The sequence below is a fragment of the Polypterus senegalus genome, chromosome 16 (assembly GCF_016835505.1).
Source record: "Polypterus senegalus isolate Bchr_013 chromosome 16, ASM1683550v1, whole genome shotgun sequence".
Taxonomy (NCBI): Eukaryota; Metazoa; Chordata; class Cladistia; order Polypteriformes; family Polypteridae; genus Polypterus; species Polypterus senegalus.
The window spans coordinates 40,110,079-40,129,589 of record NC_053169.1 but is presented as its reverse complement, the minus strand read 5'-3'; the positions used below and the strand labels follow the sequence as shown (position 1 = coordinate 40,129,589).

Sequence of the window (19,511 nt, the reverse complement as noted above, 5' to 3'; positions counted from 1 at the left end):
CTGAGCCTTAAGGCAAAGCTCTCAATTTACCAGTCGATCTATGCTCCTACCCTCACCTATGGTCATTAGCTATGGGTAGTGACTGAAAGAACAAGATCGCGAATCCAAGCGGCTGAAATGAGTTTCCTCTGCAGGGTGTCTGGGCTTTCCTTTAAAGATAGGGTGAAAAGCTCAGTCATCCGGGAGGGGCTCAGAGTAGAGGCGCTATTCCTCCGCATCGAGAGGAATCAGATGAGGTGGCTCGGGCATCTGATCAGGATGCCTCCTGGACGCCTCCCTGGTGAGGTGTTCCGGGCACGTCCAACCGGGATGAGGCCCCGGGGAAGACCCAGGACACGCTGGAGGGACTATGTCTCCCGGCTGGCCTGGGAACACCTTGGGATTCTTCCGGAACAGCTAGAAGAAGTGGCCGGGGAGAGGGAAGTCTGGGCCTCACTGCTCAAGCTGCTGCCCCCGCGACCCGATCTTGGATAAGCGGAAGAAGATGGATGGATGGATCCTTGGTTTACTGTACAAACATAAGTGGCCTAGTGCAGAAAAAATGCAGAAGAATGGAGACTATAAATTTATAGACTCATCGAAAAGAAGCCTAAAATGAGTACATCTCAGTACCTGCTGCTCATTCTGTGCATTTGAAAGAAAAATACAAGAACTTTGAAAACCTTCTCAAGAAAAATAACTATAATGAGCACTGTTAGCTCATTTGTGGAGTATTGAAAGTTTTATGTATCTTTCTAGATCACTAGTCGGGACATGCAAAATTTCCCATATCTTCTCCATGAGTTAGACAGAAGAGAACTGAATTTACATTGGGTTCAAAAGGAATTGCCAACTAGAAAAAGTGCAACATTGAGGTGTCTGAATTGCTATGGACTAACACAACAAAGCATCTTAGTTCTAAGAGTTGTTCTGCGGTGAACTGTCGGTGGTACGCTGCGTATCCATGATCTCTGGCTCAGAAAAGAGTGTTTTGCGGCATGAGTTAAATAGAGAGTTCTATCCATCAGCTGTGCCAAGCCTGTATCTGAACACTTGAGTGCACTGCCAGGTGACATCAGCTGATCTCTCTGTGTGTCTCCCCCACCTTTTTCGGCACAGCATCACTGACACAGTGCTAAGAACACCATTTCTAAACTTTAGAAAGCAGTTTGTCAAAGCTCTCTCAAAAAATAAAGCCTGTTTTATGTATTTGTGCCAAACGTTTCTGGGATTGTCTGAGACTAAATTGAAAGACGGCATTTTTGCCAGACATAATATTAGAAAACTGATTTCTGATGCAGAATTGGATGGTGTGAGGAACAACCTAGAAAAAGAGGATTGGGGTCATGCACAGATTAATACTTCAAGAGGGTTTTGTAAGTCCTGTTCATACTTGTCTTGTGACCTTGGAGTAGGACTATGACCTCACACTTTGTCATCTCTTATGGGAGATGATACAAGAGTATGGGGTTCCAGGGCCATTGCTGTATGCCATTCTGTGTCAGTATTTGTGGCATATAAGTCGGTTGTATTTTCATACTTGGCATTATGTCAAATTTGTTTAAAGTGAACACATGACTTTGTCAATCTTCTGTCTAAACTCCTACTTTTTTATTTTTCTTGAAACAAAATACCAAGGCAAAGGCAGCACAACAGTGAAGTACTTTGCTCTGCTGCCTCACAGATCCAGTGATGGGTCATTGTCCATGTAGAATTTGCACATTCTCCCAATTTCTGTGAGTGTTTTTGTCCAATATCCCCAGAGATGTGCTAATTAGGTTTACTGTAGTCTTGTGTGAGTATGATTGTACAGGAGTGGGCTCTGTGATGGGCTGATTCCTGCCTTACTTCCAGGAGTGCTGGGATAAGCTGAAGCCCTCACATGTTCCTGAGCTGTATTAGGCAGGTATGAGAATGTAATTTTATGCAAAACCCAAGCATTGTTGTAGCTCAGACAGTATTGTTTGTAGACCTGGGGACAAATCTTTGTCATTCTTAAATAACGGTGAGTTCTTAATTCTTTGAATGTTATCTTCAGTACACACTGGAGGAGTTTGCAGTTGAGTGTAACAAACATAAAAGGAAAACCATCATGTCTAACTTTTATTTTTATTGTCCTCCTTAAAATAGACTGTGTTTTCCCCTCTATATGACAAGGTAAAGAAGCTGCTAGAAGTGAGGAAATTAAGTGCCAAAGGGAATTCTTCAAAAGAGAAATCAGGAGCAGTTTTGACCTTAGCTAACAGATCAATGTTGTGGCAATATGAATGAGGATACTGCATTTCATGATAATGAACAGAAATATGTCAGCAACCTTACTGGCAAATATGCAGTATGTCCAAATCCCCACTTTGTGCAGAGACTAAAAAATGATCTCACTGATATAACTGGCTATAATTATGTGTCTGCACATGGGGTTCACTGAGTTTGACATGGTAAGCACCTTGTCAGTCCTGGATGACTATTGATTATAGCCACTGCTTCCTTGCCTTGAAAGCAGCTGGTTAGGGTGGTTTGTGCAACTACTAAGGATGCCTCCCAGGAAGTCAATGTCCGGAATAATACTAAGCTCTGGCAGAACATAAAACTGGCAGTTCATGTTTGAAAATCAATAGATATCATTGAGTTAAACTGTTTTTTAAGGATAAGTGGATCAAAATTCACTCATAGCATTCTGAGAAACCGATTAATTATAGGACATGTCAGAATGCAATAATGGTAACTAAAACTGGCGAACTGGTTATTTAGTAAAAGGGAATTATTACTTGTACATTGCATGATAGTCTAAAACAAATACGTCCATCCATCCATTTTCCAACCCGCTGAATCCGAACACAGGGTCACAGGGCACAAGGCAGGAACCAATCCTGGGCAGGGTGCCAACCTACAGCAGGACACACACAAGGGCCAGTTTAGAATCACCAGTCCACCTAACCTGCATGTCTTTAGACTGATGGAGGAAACCGGAGCGCCCGGAGGAAACCCAGGCAGACACGAGGAGAACATGCAAACTCCACGCAGGTAGGACCCGGGAAGTGAACCTGGGTCTCCTAACTGTGAGGCAGCAGTGCTACCACTGCACCACCCAAAACAAATACGTATAAAAATAATTATTTACTTGCTTCTGTTAGGTGCTATAGCAGAACAGTGGTTAACACAGCTACCTCACAACTGGGTTCAAATTCTTTTCCGGTTAGTGTCTGTATAGAGTTTGCACATTCTTCCCATGTGTGTAGTTTTCCTTTCAGCAACAAGATATGCATATTAGTCATTATTAACAAGCTGCTGTTACGTTAAAAAAACTGTTACTTTGCCAATGACTAAAAAATTAAGTAATTTACCTACAGCACAAGGCTGTCACAGTCACTTTAATAAAGATAGCTACACTAAAGCAATTATTATGCTTGATGAAGAAGTGACAAATGGGCAAGTGTTAAAATGGACACCCTAATATATTGTATATACGTATGAGTATGAAGTGAAGTTGTGTACTGTTAAGAATGAGTCCCAAACCACGCTTCACAACAGAATGCGTCTCGTTCACAGTTAATCCCTGCCTTGCGCCATCTGCTAGGAGAAGGGTCTAGGTGCAGGACATAGATCTGGTAATGCCGACATCAGTCGCAAAACGTCTTTTGATAGTCTAATACGATGGGTGTTACGTGACTGACGTCGAGGGCGTTTCGTGATGTTGGGGCATTACATGACTGATCTTATGGATACTGCGGTCTGCAATTACACTCTGTTGAGTGCTATGGCGATATTCACTGCACAGGCTCCATGCGATTCAGGACTGGGAAGAGCGACTTATTTCACACACACAAAGCCATTCAGAAATAAACTATAAGTTAACCACCGAAACACCAGTATCTCATTAACCTTTCAAAAGTTAAAAAGAAAAAAAAACTCCCACGCGGTAAACACCAACTGGCCACAAGCCGCCCTCAGCCAACCTCCGCTCAAGCTGCTGCAGTTTTGCTAATCGACGTGGAGTTTAGAACGGCGGGCTCCGCCCCCACGTGGTCCAGCACGCCTGCCAATCACAGAAGACGTTCCTGAACTGTAGTTCAAAGGTCGCATATCGGCAAGGTAACGGAGTGCAGAGAGAGCTGGAGTGGAATTAAATCGACGAAGAGTATCTTGTCAAGTAGAAACGGTACAAAGGATAATCTGTTGCTTCAGGTAAAACCGGTGGTAATTAAATCAGCAACCTGTCGTGTAACCTTTACGTTTTACTAAGACTATCCTTAGTAAGAACCCTTCCCTTGAGGAGATGAAAAGTGGCTAACAGCTGTTGGCGTGTTGTAATTGGGAGAGTACAGCTATTTACTTTGGCGCAAAACGTCTTGCCTTCCTTAACGTTAGACTTGTTTTCTTTTGTTGGAGGCTTCTGGGAGTGCTAGCGAAAGCTTGTCAAAGACTCGTGTCGCATGTTGCTTCTCTTAAGTGTGGTGTAGACCATGATAAGGTTTGTGATGCGATATAATCTGTTCTTCCATTTTCTTAGCTCGCTTTCTAAGGGCAGTGTCGCAGGGAAGTTGGAGCCCACCTCAGCCATCGTCTGCCGAAGGCAGGAACAACCCCTAGACAAGGCGTCAATCAATAACAAGGTGAAAACACACACACACACACACACACTAGGAGTCAATTTAACAACGCAATTCAACTAACCACATGTTTTATGTGGATCTTGCATTCTCAGCAAATTAAATGGGGTTTTGCAGAAATGTGTTCCTATAATGGGGGATAGAAAATGGAAACATGGGATTGGTTAAATAAAAGAAAATAATCGGTAATATACTGTTTGGACGTATCACAATATAAAAGTAGTCAAGGAAGCATCCAAAAATTATCATTGGTGAATATCAGATGCTGAAAGCTGGACATGAATGAGATTTTCAGTTTGATTCAGAATGAAAAGACGGTCAGTGTGTGTAAATCCAGTGTAGATGGAACAAAATAAATTATTTATCTGCCAACATTCAACAGTGGTGAAAAGCATCAGAATGTTATTCTTGGTGTACATAGCTATATGTATTTTTTTGCATGCAAAACATATTTTATGTTTGGATTTGTGAAGAAAACTAACTCGGATATTAAGAGAATACAGGTTTCACATGGACAACAACTGGATGCATTATTCACATTAATGTCACTGGATATATGAGACAGCAGGGCTTATCACTGTGACCCTGTCATGTTCTGTGTTATAAAGTGTGCAGTATTTTAAATCCCTTGACGTGTATATATACACAGATAGGTATTTCTATATGAGTCCAGTTAAATTAAGGCTTATTTAATTTGGACATGATTGTGTTTTATCTCCCAAACTGCACTGTGGTGCAGTGATCAGGACTTCTGCATTACTGCTCCAGGAGTCTGGCCATTGATACCCAACTGGGTCACCATTTGTGTGGAGTTTGTTTAGTTTCCCCACAATCAAGTTGCTTTTTCCGACTTTCGAGTTTCAGTGGTTTTTGGAATGGGCCCAGCACTTGAGTTGTGTTATACTGTCACTTTCTGAACTTTGCCCTCTGCAGTAAACTGCTCTCTTGTGGTGCTGATCTGACAAATCCACCTCACTGTATCAATACAATGTTTATTTCATACAGCCTAAACCCTTCACGGTGATTCACACTCTTTGGGGTACATGAACTGGTGTCCTGCCTTTTGTGGTTAAAAGTAAAATGCAGCCACTTGAACCAAAGAGACCTATTTATATATAAGTGTGAAAGTTTCAATGAGTCTATTGGAAGAGTAACATGTGTCATGTTATATTTGAGCATCATTTCTATCTCCATTGCATTCTGGACATCTTCTTGCATCTTCTAAATTGGCCCAGTATTTGGTAGTTTACACGTTTGTGTATAAATTTGCACTTTGGACTGCTGTGCTGCCAACATTTGTTTCAGCTATTGAAGGCCCTGAACTAGAAACACAAGCTATAAGAAATTGTTTGGCAATGTGGTGCTATTATGCAAGATTACACTTTTCATGTTTGGCATGTGTGACCTAAAGTGAACAATTGTGATAAACAGTACTGATCAGAAAATTTGATTAACTGTGTATCTCTGCATGCAGTAAAGAGGAAGACATTTATTGTGTTTTAAGAAAATAAGCCAAAGCTAAAATCTAGTTGTTTGTTTTTGGTGTTATACTGTAAACAATAGTTTTATTGAAAATAATAAAAAAACTTTAGCATTTTACTTACCTTAAATATTTAAAGCTTTTGAATAATCAATCATAAAAATATCCTAAATATGTTTTGTGTATCGTTTAGATTTACTAACCAAACATCTAAAGTAACTACATAGCTTATCTAGTTCAAACTTTTCCTTCTCTCGACTCATTTACCATTAAGTCAGCTGCCTGTTTTTTGTCTCTGCTGCAGGAATAGTCTAAAACTGCAGTCTTCATATGCGTGTTTGCTTTAATGTAACTAATGACAAGCTGACTGGTTTTCCTACAGAGTACTAATGATTTTTTTTTTTCTTTTTTACACCTTCAGGAATCTCGCATATTGCTACGTGTTCACAAATTCAGAAGCAGAATCATGTTTGCCCCATTGCTTTATATGTCTTGCCTTCTGTCAGTCTTGAGCAGCACCACTGCACATCCTGAGGTGGAAATTGCAGAGGGAGTCCGACCTAATATGAGACTCGACAAAAATATGGTTCAGGATAAGGAGTAAGTGTTATTTTTGTCATCAGATTTTAATTTCACTGTTTTCAGTGCAAAATGTAAAATAAATGCTAAATTAAAATTTACATAAGCATGAGTTCCCCAACCTCCTTTTTCCATACTTTTAAGATGATTCAAGGTAAGCTCATACCTTTCTGCCAGGCTCATTTTGTTTACATGCATACATCCATTATCAAACATGCCTAATTAATTTTTGAGCACACAGGTCTGACGTCAGACTGCGTAGTACAGGGCACAGGCAGTAACTAACTTTAATAGTAATGTCATCCCATCGCAAGGCGCAATCATACACACTCTCGCTGTCTGATACTGGAGCAGTCTGTGAGAAAGATCCATTCAAACGAGAGATTGCCACTTAGAATGGGACGTACTTGGCCAGGTTTTGAACCCAAGATATTAGAACTTTGGACCTCCAGCTCTATCCTTCTAATGCTCTGTTTTATGTGCTGTTTATAATACCTCATATATTTTTTTAACAGTTGATGCAATCTACCTAAAAATATTTAATTTTGGTGCAATTGTAAAAAACTTTTTGATTTTGTAACTACCTGAGGTTAGTATGTTTCTTATAACTCCTTTTAGTATGGTACATTTTAAGGGTTCATTTGTAATTAAATGGTTGACATCCACAAAAAATGCAACAATTAAGTAGTATTTTTAGAACAAGTATATTTATGGATTCTTTTCTTAAGTTGCAGTTATTTCCCTTTCAACGTATATCTGTAACAATCTTAAAAAAAAAAATAACATACATTACATTAATATAATACACTACAAAGAACTACAAGTGTATTGCTTTAAAAGTTACTTTAGATGCTTGTGGGACAATTATAATTATGCAATAACAAATAATAATGAACATCAAAATAAAGAGGTCTTTTTTTCCCTCTTTATATATGTTCAACTCTTTGGTTGCATGTGTTAAATTCTAACCATCTGTTAGGGCAGACAATAGGAATTCTTCAAAGCAGATGGCTGATGACTTTTAATTGATTAACTGTAGTTGTGACATCAGTTTCTGTCTGGATTTTATTTCATTCTCTTTACTCTAGGAATTAGGGAAAATAGATGGAAAATGTTTCATGGAATTCTTAAAGTTGCTTTTCCCATGATGCAATTGGTTCTGACATTTTGATAGCATACATTATGAAAATATCAAGAAAAGTATAAGAGAAAATATACTTGCTGTCTGGTAACTTCAGTTGTTATTTGACAATGTCTAAATATGATATAGTGAATCTCTTTTCATAAAATTTGAAATAATTTGGTGAAGTCAAGTACCTCCTTTTCGGCCTTTGGTCTATATAAGGCATGTATGAATATGGCTTATTTTTTTAATAAGCTTTTCATTGTTACTTTTAAATTTTTTTATGTCAATATAGCCATATTATGGAACATCTGGATGGTGTTATTGACAAACCAGAATCTGATATGTCTCCTCAAGAACTGCAGCTCCATTATTTCAAAATGCATGACTATGATGGAAACAACTTATTGGATGGACTTGAGCTTGCCACAGCTATTGCACATGTTCACAAAGAGGTGAGTTAACTGACTATAAGCTAAAGTATCTGTTTCACTAATCAATCTTTTAGTTTTTTATTCAATTTTTGCGTAGTTTGCACATTTAAAATTTTAAAATAGTTTTGGTTAATGCTTTTATTACTGTAGCTATTATTAAAATTGTTTAACGAATGGCTCATAATACATAAAGTAAATAAAGAAAATGTATTTATTTCTGAAAATGTTAATTTTTTTTATTGTCTACTGAGGCCAGAAAGCTACCAGGTGATGTACACAAGTGTGTATGTTAATTGATTACATAATCTCTCTGGTCCCTTAAACTCTGTGCTTATCTTTGCAAGCTACCTCACTGTAAAATATGGCTTGTCTGTTGAAGGTCAAGCATGTGCAGTATTCAAGGAAGTACAGTTTTGTTTGCTTTTGTGTGCTTTTTAGGAAATCTAATGTATGCAGCATGATTCTAACTTGAAGAATTATGATTACATACTCTTATGCCATCATATATAAAAATCTGAGAGAGGGGGAGATGTGTCCTTATTTATTTGTATAGACCTCTACATACATGTTGCATACTTCTGTAAAATGCAGCCACTGTGTTCCAGTATGCCTTTGCTGAATTGAATTAGAAATAGAATGATTTTGAGGAACAGGGCATTTTTATTTATTATGAGAGGAAAAACTATTGATACCATATCTATTCTTTTTGTTCTCTGAAGTTTCAAACTTACTGGAATAGAATGCTGTGTATTCTGTTTAACGCCCATGCCTTTCTGACTAATCATTTGTGAAGGAATAACAATTGTTTCATGGAACATCTCAATGACAATCATTAAATAATCTTAGCTAAAATAAGGTTAAGTATTTTCAAAATAAACATACTCTGTGACAGCATCACCTATGCAGACTGTTACAAAAGACAGATAAACAAAAATTAATACATTGTGTCCAATTCGGAGGAATAATGTGCAGCGCTAAACCAGCTGTCAAAACACTATGGTGGGATGTGCCAGAGATGCAGCCATTAGTGTATTGGGAATGGCAACTGTAAAACTGGCCACCATCCATGAGACTTTAAAATGAGAATTAGCCATTTAATTTTAATTATATACTTAAGGTGTTGTACATTGAAGCAGAATTGTTAACATAATTCATGAAATGACTTCAAAGTCTCCCAAATAAAGGTGGTTGAAATGCTGGAAATAAATGTAAATTTTTACAGTCTTCTGATTATTACTTGTCATCGAATTTGATAGAGCAGATTTTTAACACATGGTATGTTTCGTGTCAAGAAGACATTTAGTTTTTATAGTGTATTTTGAAATGCCTCTTTTTTTTTTTTTAATCTTTCAGGAGGGTGGAGGCCACAACCCACCAATGAAAGAGGAAGACCTAGTTAGCCTTATTGATGATGTTCTCCGAGATGATGACAAAAACAATGATGGATATATTGACTATGCAGAATTTGCAAAGTCATTGGAGTAAACTTTATCATTTCAGATTTCATGAATCTAATAAATCATTTTACTGTTCCAATATTTGAAGCAGTTGTTCACTTGATCCTTTTAACAGATATGAAATTTTTTAATATTCTGTTGGTAAAGGAATTAAAGTGACCTGCTGCTTTATTTTGCACTACAGGGTTTAGAATGTTCAATAGCTAATTTGCACACACCATCTACTTTCTCCCTTTTGTAAAAGGAGTCACCAAGGTGTGTAGTGTGGTGCATTATCTCGTGTGAAAGTATACTATACTCTCCTTTAAAAAGATAACTCAAATGAACTTGTTGGATTTAAGAGAAGTCAAAAAGAAACAAAGTTCTTGAAGTGGAGACAATGTAATTTGATAAAGAAGCTGCTTGAATGTTTACTGCAATTCAAAATGAAGTGCAGCCAGACTATCATGTAATTAAATCCATAGTTCACATTTTGACTGGGTTTTCCAACACTGTAATTACCTTTATTATTAACATCTAAAGTATGATCAGTTAGTTCGATTTAAAGTATTCCTGCTTTGCTGCCTCAATCATTTCCATCTGTTATCCAACCCGCTATATCCCAACTACAGGGTCACAGGGGTCTGCTGGAGCCAATCCCAGCCAACACAGGGTGCACACACACACTAGGGACAATTTGGAATTGCCAATGCACCTAACCTGCATATCTTTTTTAGACTGTGGGAGGAAACCGAAGCACCCAGAGGAAACCCACACAGACACGGGGAGAACATTCAAACTCCGCACAGGGAGGACCCGGGAAGCGAACCCAGGTCTCCTAACTGTGAGGCAGCAGTGCTACCCACTGCGCCACCGTGCCACCCTGCATCCATCCACCCCAGTTCATATTATAAAGAAAAATCTTCTGTTACACTCAAAGCTTCCCAACAGACTGCCCTACCCCACTTAACGCTTTAGCATTAGACCAATTTTTTTCTTGCCGCCTTAAACTTTGAAATCTCATATCATGCAATACTTACAGTATCATATGTGATTTCTGCTTACCAGGGACCCTCCTGGAAGCCTTGGAACTTTCCCGAGTTGGAATCTCTGTGGCTTTGTTCTCAAGTGTCATTCTTTTATTTCTGTTTTTTGAAATCTACCAGCTTTGGCATTTTTTATCATACAGTATTTCCTGATTCCTAAATAAGTTTTGTAGGCTATTATGTTAATCTGCTCTTGAGTTCAGTGGATAAACTGTTGCTGCCAATTCTATGTTGTTAAAATAGCTGCTTAGAAATGTTGACTTTTGGGAGATTTGGAATGTATTTAACACTTTACTTTGCCGCTTCTGTTCTTTTTTGGAAGTCTGTATCTTCTGGTAGCTGTTCACCATGTGCTAAGTGCAGTTTTTGCTTTTGTGCAGACATGTTTTCAAAAATAGATGATGATCTAAAAGAATGTATATGCTTAGTATTTTTGAAAACAATTTGTACATTTTAGTAACAGCAGTGGTGGTGCAGTGTAAAGGTTAAGTGACGTTGGGCATTCTCAAGTGAAGATATTTGAAAATCAGAATTAATTTTAGGCTTTGTGATCAGCCACTCCTCTTTGTTTTGTGCATTAAATTGACTAAAGGGGAAAGCGGTGCTGTTGATTTGCAAGGAAAGAATTAGAACTTTGCAGTTTAAAAATATGTTCTAGTTTTCAATCAAATAATGTTTTACACTTAACACTGTCTTGGAAATTGAAATCTTAAATTTTGTAATGGCTAAGCTGCCATTGTTTAGGATAAACTGATTGAAATATTTTTAAGGTTTGGCATAAGATTTGCCATTTTTTAAAGTAAAAGTATAACAGCAATGGTGCCAACACATTTGTGTTTGTCAAACCAATGATGGCGATAAAGTATGAATTGATATCCATCCATTCATTCATTGTCTGATTCACCTTTCAAATATAGAACCTCCCAGCATGGATTGCCAGTGCATCACGGAAACCCTCATGAACACACCCAGGCCAGGCTAGTTTAAAGTTACTGGTTAACTTAATCTGTCTAAATTACTGACATGGGGTCCTATAAAAACCGTGGCATCCCTAATTCGGAATGCATATTGTTTCATCATGAGAAGTTTATATCTAGGTCACATAATTCAGCTTGCTGCCTACTTTTTCCATTTGTTTTTTAATTTTAAAATGGAAAAAAAAGTTGTTGCCTGATTCAAAGCCACCTGCAATTTTTTGGGTGTAATATGGTGTGTATGACTGCTAAAGAGTTTTTTTTTACAAATTTAATCAGATGTATATTTTATAAATACATTGCATTTATAAAAATACAAAAACTAAAGAATTTTAAAATATTTTGAATAGGTACATTTTTATGTAGTAATTATATAAGTAAAACTGTGAGCCATGTACATTAAATGTGAACAATTGTGCATAATGTTCAGTGTATTAAAAATGTTTGTTCCAGCATGCAGCCTGCCTTTGTGTTTTCCTTTGCTTTCCTGTAGTGGAGACATTTTTGGAGAGCATTTCCTCAACGTAAAGATTGATATTCTTTAAATACAAACTTTTGATTAGTTTTTTTCTTTTCTTTAAATCACAAAAATTTTTGTTTAATTTGTGTTTGGAGGCATCAATGATTCAACCCTGAAAAGATTATTTAATCTCCCTGGACACCAATTTGAGAAAAAAAAAAAAAACGCTTGGGGTGGTAATCTCAATGGAACATTGCTTTATAAGATGAAGCCTCTCTGTTTGATATATTGGTTAGAATTCCGTTTATTAAACATTGTAACTTAAGTTGGCTCTGTTAATGTTTGCCACATGCTTTTTTTATATTAACTTCCAATAGAGGATACACAAATGGAAGACTACAATCAAAGTCTGAGCCTAAATTTGTGAATAAGTTGGGCGGTAGCAGCAAATAATGGAAGACAGTTGTTTTACTCGTGACCAGTGTGGCAGACGGCCGGAGCCCTTACCCAGCTGGGACGCCCCGAGTATGGAAGGACTGGGGCAGAGGGTGTTTTCAGGTCAATTTCTTCCCCGGAGGGCAGCCCCCTTGGCTTGCAGCAGGGCCAGGGTAATGAGCATGAATTCTCAACCCTGCTGTGGCCACTGCCAGGGGTCGCCTGGAATTTTGCAGGGCTCTATTTGGCAGCACTTCCGCCACACCATTAAGTGCTAACAGAAGAAGCCTATAAAAAGGGGCTATTCCCCACCATTCATGGGCCAGAGTTGGGAGGAAGAGGACAAAGCCTTCCTCCAGGAGTGGAGGCAGAAGGACTGGCAGCAAAAAAGGGACTGTGCTTACTGTGTGGGATGGATATATGTAAATAAATCGGGTGTTGTGTGCAAAACTCATCTCTCTGCCTGTCTGTGTCGGGTTGGGGCGGCTGTATGCAGCCTGGACTTTCACACCATTCACATACTTTTTTGTGACCTGTTTCATTCAATTTAGGTTTACAGGAGCTGGATAAAAGATAGGAACTAACCCTGGGCATGTTGGCAGTCTGGTGCTGATCACTCTCGTGCACACATCCACACCCCTTCAAAAATGACTGTCCAGTCTGCCTATTTTTAGGCTGTAGAAGGATACCAGCATACCAGGAGAACAATCTGCATTGACACAGGGAGAACATGCACTCTTCATATAGATGGTCACCTGGTGCCTGTTTTGACAAAATTTATTGGCACCATGAGGTTGCAGTGCTGTAATGTGCCATGCTCCAAATGTTAAAAGTGATTCCTACTAAATTTAACTGACAGAAAACCTTGCCAAACCTCATTTTATTTATTGCTCCTTATAAGCAGGTAGACATTTTAATGTAGGCTGTCACACGTTTATTACTGAGGTACATTACAGCATAAAGTAGGTTCTTTTTGTGTGCAACCATCTTACAGCTACTCCTGTTAGGGGTTGCCATAGACAATCATCTTGTTCCCTATCTTCCTGTCCTCTGCCTCTTCCTCTGTCCCACCCATCACCTTCATGTCCTCTCTTGCCACATCCATAAACCTTCTCTTAGGCCTTCCTCTTTTTCCTGCTACTTAATAATGGCATTGGGAAAAAAATGTACACAAAGTGGTTGGTTTTAAGTACACCTAAATTCTGCCAGAATTCTTCAGGGCCAGAACCCTGCCTGTGGCTAACCTATTGTAGTGATGCCCCCCCATTCACAATCTCTGGCATTCCACAGTTTCTTCAGACTGTGAGGTGAACAATGGTAACCCATATCTTGCAGATTCAAGTTGAGTCTGCATGGGCAAATGTGCTACACATTTCTTGTTAGCTATTTGCTGATTTGGTGATGGATTCACCTGGCCAATAGCAATGCTACAGCAGTCAAGTGTTTGTCATCTCATACCAAGAAGCCCTACGTAATGAGGAGGAAAGTCCAGCCCTTCACACAACCAGCAATAACCTTTAGTGTTGTCACCTTGGAAGATTATTCAACATACCATAGTCTTTACACAGGGGAAAGAAGATCAATCATGATGCAATTGTTCATTTTTATCTACCTCCTTCTTTCCACATCATTGTCTATTTGCTACTGTATGTTGTGAAAATACTTTACAGGTCGTGGATGCTGATTATTCTGTTAGTTAATGTTTGAGGCTCATCTTTCAAGCTGTACTTCTCTTCTTGCCATCTGCTGCTTGATTCTTAATGTACTATTTTCTTGTGTACTATACAGTAGATGCATCTGTATGTGAAAGCACAGGTATTGTGGGCACATCTCTAATTCTTCCACCGAAGTGTCTTGCATTGATGTGTCATCCTGTGTTCAAGCCATTCAAGTTATGCAATTTGACAATTTTCAAAATGCATGTGAATTATCTCTACAGAATGGCTACAGACTAATTTGTACCTTGTGATTTTACATGGTGGTTGTGACCTGTACCATAGTTCTAATAAACTGACCTGTTGGCACACCATAGTACTGTATGTATACAGTATGGTTCACACTGTTAGGGGTAACACGTTAAAAGTAGTAAGTATCAGATTACTTTTTAAAGTAATGAGTAACACAACACAATGCCATATTTATTTTATTGAAGTAAAAATAAATGTGTTACTTTAAAAATATACAGATATATGTTACTTCACTACTACAGAACCTTATTCCCAACACTCCAAAACAAAAAAATGACAACATTGTTTCACAGACGTATCATGTTTAGTCTTTAACAACGTGCAAAAGTGTTCTCCGGCTGTCTGGCTAGTGAGGAAGATCAGTCAAGTGACCAGAACTGAACACGAGTTATCAGTACACATTTAGTCCTGAATGTGCTTAAGTGTAAATTTAATTGGCTCATTGTAGGGTCACAGTGTGCCAATGCCCTTGGGTATAAGGCAAGAAAAAAACATGGTGGACTGTACGCTAGTCCTTTGCAGGGCAAAACTGCACAACTTATGAGAAACAGTGTGAAAACAGTTCTGCTGCTTGTAATTCAGTAACAAAAACCATAAAATATCATCCAGCAAAACAAATTGCATTTTGCTTCCAGTGAAATTTGTGTCACTGACACAAGAAGAAAATTGTTTAGTCCTGTCTGGAAGCATTTACAAGTGTTAATTCCACATGGGTCTGCCTGTTACTTACTTTTTAAATACAGACCTCTGATGAGGAAAAACAATAGTCACCTGTCCTGTAGACACTTTGTGGAACGCCCTGACATATTCTGGTTGTTCAATCCCCATTTTGTCAGTTATGACAACAATATCAACAATCACAATTCTAAAGTTGCATCAGAGACAAAAAACAAGCTTGAAGCCCCACGGTGTTTGGAGAGTGTGAACCCTAAATATCCTCCACAGGAGTGAAGACACTAGGTAATGATGGGGATGGGAAATATTGTGTTTTAATGTGTCATCTTGTGGAAAATAAAGTAGCATGTTACATTTTTACAATACACACTGTGTTCCTCTGTGGTGAAGTGAACGACAGACATGAATAGAATTGATTGTAGCAGCTTGCAGTGGATTGCATGCATTACAAAGCTGTCTTTCACACAGTCAGATTCTTCACCAGCACTTGGTGTGGCCTGCAAGGGGTGTACCAGCTGCCCAAACCTGACACAGACAGACACCAGGCACAAGTTCCAAGCACAACACACGTTTATTTTAGTGGGAAACACTTGCCTTTCATTCTCACAGGAGCACAGTACTTTCTTCTTCTTCTTCTTCTTCTTCTTCTTCTCCTCTCTCTCTCTCACACACCTCCACCTCCACCTCCACCTTCTCCGGCAAGCTTTGTCTCTTTCCTTCCTGACTCTGGTTCCCCGAGTAGTGGCAGCTGGCTTCTTTTAAGCCACACCCGGGAGCACTCCAGGTGGCCCAATAGCATGTTCCGGAAGTACTCCCAGGTGTGGCAGAAGCCTGACGTAGCAGGGCTCTGCAGTCTCTGCACCCACAGAACGCAACGGGGCTGCAGTAAACTCCAACTCCCAGCATGCCCTGCAGGAATTAATGTTACCACAGCATTTCAAGGGGCTATCCGTTAGTGTGTAATGGGAGATAATGCCCTGGGGCCTCATGTATAACGCCGTGCATAGAACTCTAACATGGCGTAAGCACAAAAGCCGAAATGTGCTTACGCACAGAAAAATCCAGATGCAGGAATCTGTGCGTACTCCAACTTCCACGTTCTTCCGTTACATAAATCCCGATCAGCGTGAAAACTAACGCTCGTGCACGCGCATTATGTAACGCCCCAAATCCTCCCAGAATTACGCCTATTTGAATATGCAAATCAATATAAATCGCCCTTAAGCGCAGCCTTCTGTGAAAAGACAATGGGAAAAGCACGGGGGGAAACATAAGAATTTCAGCGAATACCAAGTGGAGGCAAAGGAAAAACATACTATTTGTTCAAATAAGCCGTGGTATAATCAACAAAAGGAAGTTGATCGAGTGGCATAGCGTGTTGGAGAAACATGAAAGCTCACATCCACAAAATCGCACAGTGCCGGAAATAAAAAAGAAGTCACGTATCAAAGTCGCCGTGGAAAGCCGAGTTGTAAGCCCACTGTCTGAGTGTCATATGAAAGCTTATTAGGGTACAGAGAAAAAAGCCACACGGTGTGGAAAAAGCACGAAATGTCCACTTCAATCTCGACATTTCCACTTTAATCACGTAGTTTATTTTGTCATTAAAGTAGAACATCATAAAATTCATCTTAAAATTGTTTAATTAACCAGTTTCTAAAATCACATCGTAATTAAAGTAGCACGTTAAATGCTTTGTTTTGTATTTGATCTTCTATGTGCTCTATGTGTGTGAATCACTACTTGCTTCTTAAACCGGCTCTCTTCCTCCAACTGGACACAGAGTCCATTACATTCGTGATATTACAGCTCTCTGAATAACTAAAATACTGAGATGTATATGTGATGTCATTTTCATGATGATAGGAGTTAAAGCACGTTATTAAACATGTTTCACTTGATGAAATAATTTATTGCAGCAGTACTCAGGGGCGGCTCTAAGCTTGTGGTGGCACTGGGCAGAGGAAGAATCGGTGGCTCCTTCGCCGCCAATGTCATGCACAGTGGATGGCCACGTATGTTGCAGACACTGGCCGCCTCGTGCTCATGACACAAGCAATTAACTTTTGCGAAATTTGTCGCTGCGTTTTTAGCTGTGTTGTTATTTTATCTTTCTGTTTTATATTCAATATATATTGGCGTAGCCGTCCTGCAGTCAGTGCTTTTCTTTCCCCAAGTAACCGATCGGCATACAATCAGCTCTGTAATAGACGTTAAGCCATCTGTAAGCTTAGCGCCGATTCTTCAAAACGTTTAAAGAACATTGAAATATCTTCGTAGTACATGTTTAATTATTCTATCCTTAAAGACACTCCCAGTGAAGAATATAGATTATTTAAATGAAGTTAAAGTTTTATCTGTATAATTTAACAAACATATTTTGCTGCATTTCACCTTAAAAATGATATCGTCATCATATGTAAATACGCGCTTTATAAAGTGGCTCAGGTTGTGCGATATTATAACTGTAGTGCAAGTTTACAGTGGGTGATTGTACTTATAAGTACAAACAGTTCTACAAGGAGCACTTGATTGGCTGCATTTAAAGTTCTTGGGATTAAACTGTTTTGAACCGCGAGGTCCGTACAGGAAAGGATTTGAAACGTTTTGTCGTGGCAGAGACAGTGTGTGCTTAAAGCTGTATACCGATAATTCTCTTTCCGATCAGCTGCTGCTGTGATTCACACTCAGATACAGTGATATAAATACTCCGAGTGGTGCAGTGAGAGAAATATGGAAAAAGATAATCCGCTGTGGCAACTCCTAACGGGAGGAGCTGAAAGAAGAAGAAGAAGGAGAAGTGAGTGTAACAACGCTAAAGCAGTTATGGCATTTGGAATACTATGGCTGTTCCCTGGACCATTATATTGTTACGAGTTAATTACAATCAGATGCATTACACTAATAAACAATATGCGGTTAGTTTCTGTGTATTTATAAAGCCGCGTCATGAAAACAATGAGTAATCACACAAGAACAGTACCATTGCTTTGACGCTGGGTGCCGCCAGTTTGCAAAACCAAGCGGAGAACTTGCGTACGACAAGGCATGAGGTACCGTGGAAAAGTGCGTGGCTTTACGCCAAGTGTAGGTTTTATACATCGCGATTTGAACGTGGAAAAGTTCTTACGCAACATTTCTGTGCGTACGCACCGTTTATACATGAGGCCCCTGGTCCTTACATCCAGCTGGTGTCCCGGCCGGGTAGGGCTCCTGGCTGTATGTGACATTGGTTAGTTGGTGATGGGCATGTGTCTACAGGATGAGTAGGTCCTCCACTCCTGGGTTTGCACATTCTTACTTCCTGTCGTATGAAAGACTCATCAGTGTCAAGTGCCTCAGCCCCCACATTGGCACTGCAGTGTTTATGGGCTAAATAGGCCACTCTAGTAAAATAATAATTTCTAGGCCATTACAAATCTCCATAGTGTACCATTCTAGCTTTTTCACATTGTCAGTGGATTTGGCTTCACTTAACAACAGATTGACTACATACCAAACTTGGGGTAATGGAAAGTCCAACAAACTTCGGGATAATATGGTGGCACAGTGGTTTAGTGCTGCTGCCACACAGTTTTAAGAAACTAGGTTGGATTCCCCATAATTGATGTGTGAATTGATGAACTTGTCCTGTGATGGACTTTTCATCTTGGGTTATTTTCTTGTTTGTGTTTGATGCTGCTTGAATAGAATTCGTTTTCAATGAAATGGAAAAGCTCATCCAGAAAATGATGCATCTTTCATTGATGTACCTATGAGCTATCAGTGTATGCAACATAAGTAAATTAAGTGGCTTAACAGAGCCCTGCGGCCACCGGGGAACCCTCATCTACTCTGTCTGTTAGGGCAACTAGGGAAAATGGGGTAGTTAATGTTGAAAAAATGACAACTAGACTTGTCAGTTGGTGAGGGTGTCACCAACTGCTTTTCAATTTCTGTAACTACTCCCAAGGGGAATCCCCCCAAAGTTTGATTGTGCTCCTTACTCTTAAGGGGAACCCTCCACCTGCTCTTTGATCTGAGAGGGGCAAATGCTGTCTTTGGAACACTCTTGATCTTCCTCCCGATCTTCAATCACACTGATTACTCCTCCTAAATGAGTCAAACAAGCAACCGCTGTATACTGGCATCTTGAACCCCTCCTTTTTCCAACTGGCGCCCCTGCCTTTATTAGAATGTCCTCCAACCTTTATTTAACATAGGACCTCAACAAGTATAGAAGCAACACTGACTATCAGTGTTATAAACCAACATGTCCCAGTAGCCCAGTTCTGCATTTTCATTTGTAACCACTTCAGAGAGATTTGCAAAAGTTT

The 19,511-nt window shown here is 39.3% G+C and overlaps 1 protein-coding gene across 2 annotated transcripts; it reads left to right on the top strand.

Moving 5' to 3' along the window:
• Positions 1-4,045: 4,045 nt before the first annotated feature.
• mcfd2 (multiple coagulation factor deficiency 2, ER cargo receptor complex subunit) lies at positions 4,046-9,746 on the top strand. Of its 2 annotated transcripts, XM_039738676.1 has the most exons (5): positions 4,046-4,161; positions 4,487-4,589; positions 6,488-6,666; positions 8,064-8,223; positions 9,556-9,746. In XM_039738676.1, exons 3-5 carry the CDS (start codon positions 6,533-6,535, stop codon positions 9,685-9,687), a joined length of 426 nt encoding a protein of 141 aa, XP_039594610.1. In that variant the 5' UTR covers positions 4,046-4,161; positions 4,487-4,589; positions 6,488-6,532; the 3' UTR covers positions 9,688-9,746. The 2 variants fall into 2 exon arrangements, with proteins under 2 accessions (XP_039594610.1, XP_039594611.1); XM_039738677.1 differs by lacking the exon at positions 4,487-4,589 and having other exon boundaries at positions 4,048-4,161.
• The last annotated feature ends 9,765 nt before the right edge of the window (positions 9,747-19,511 follow it).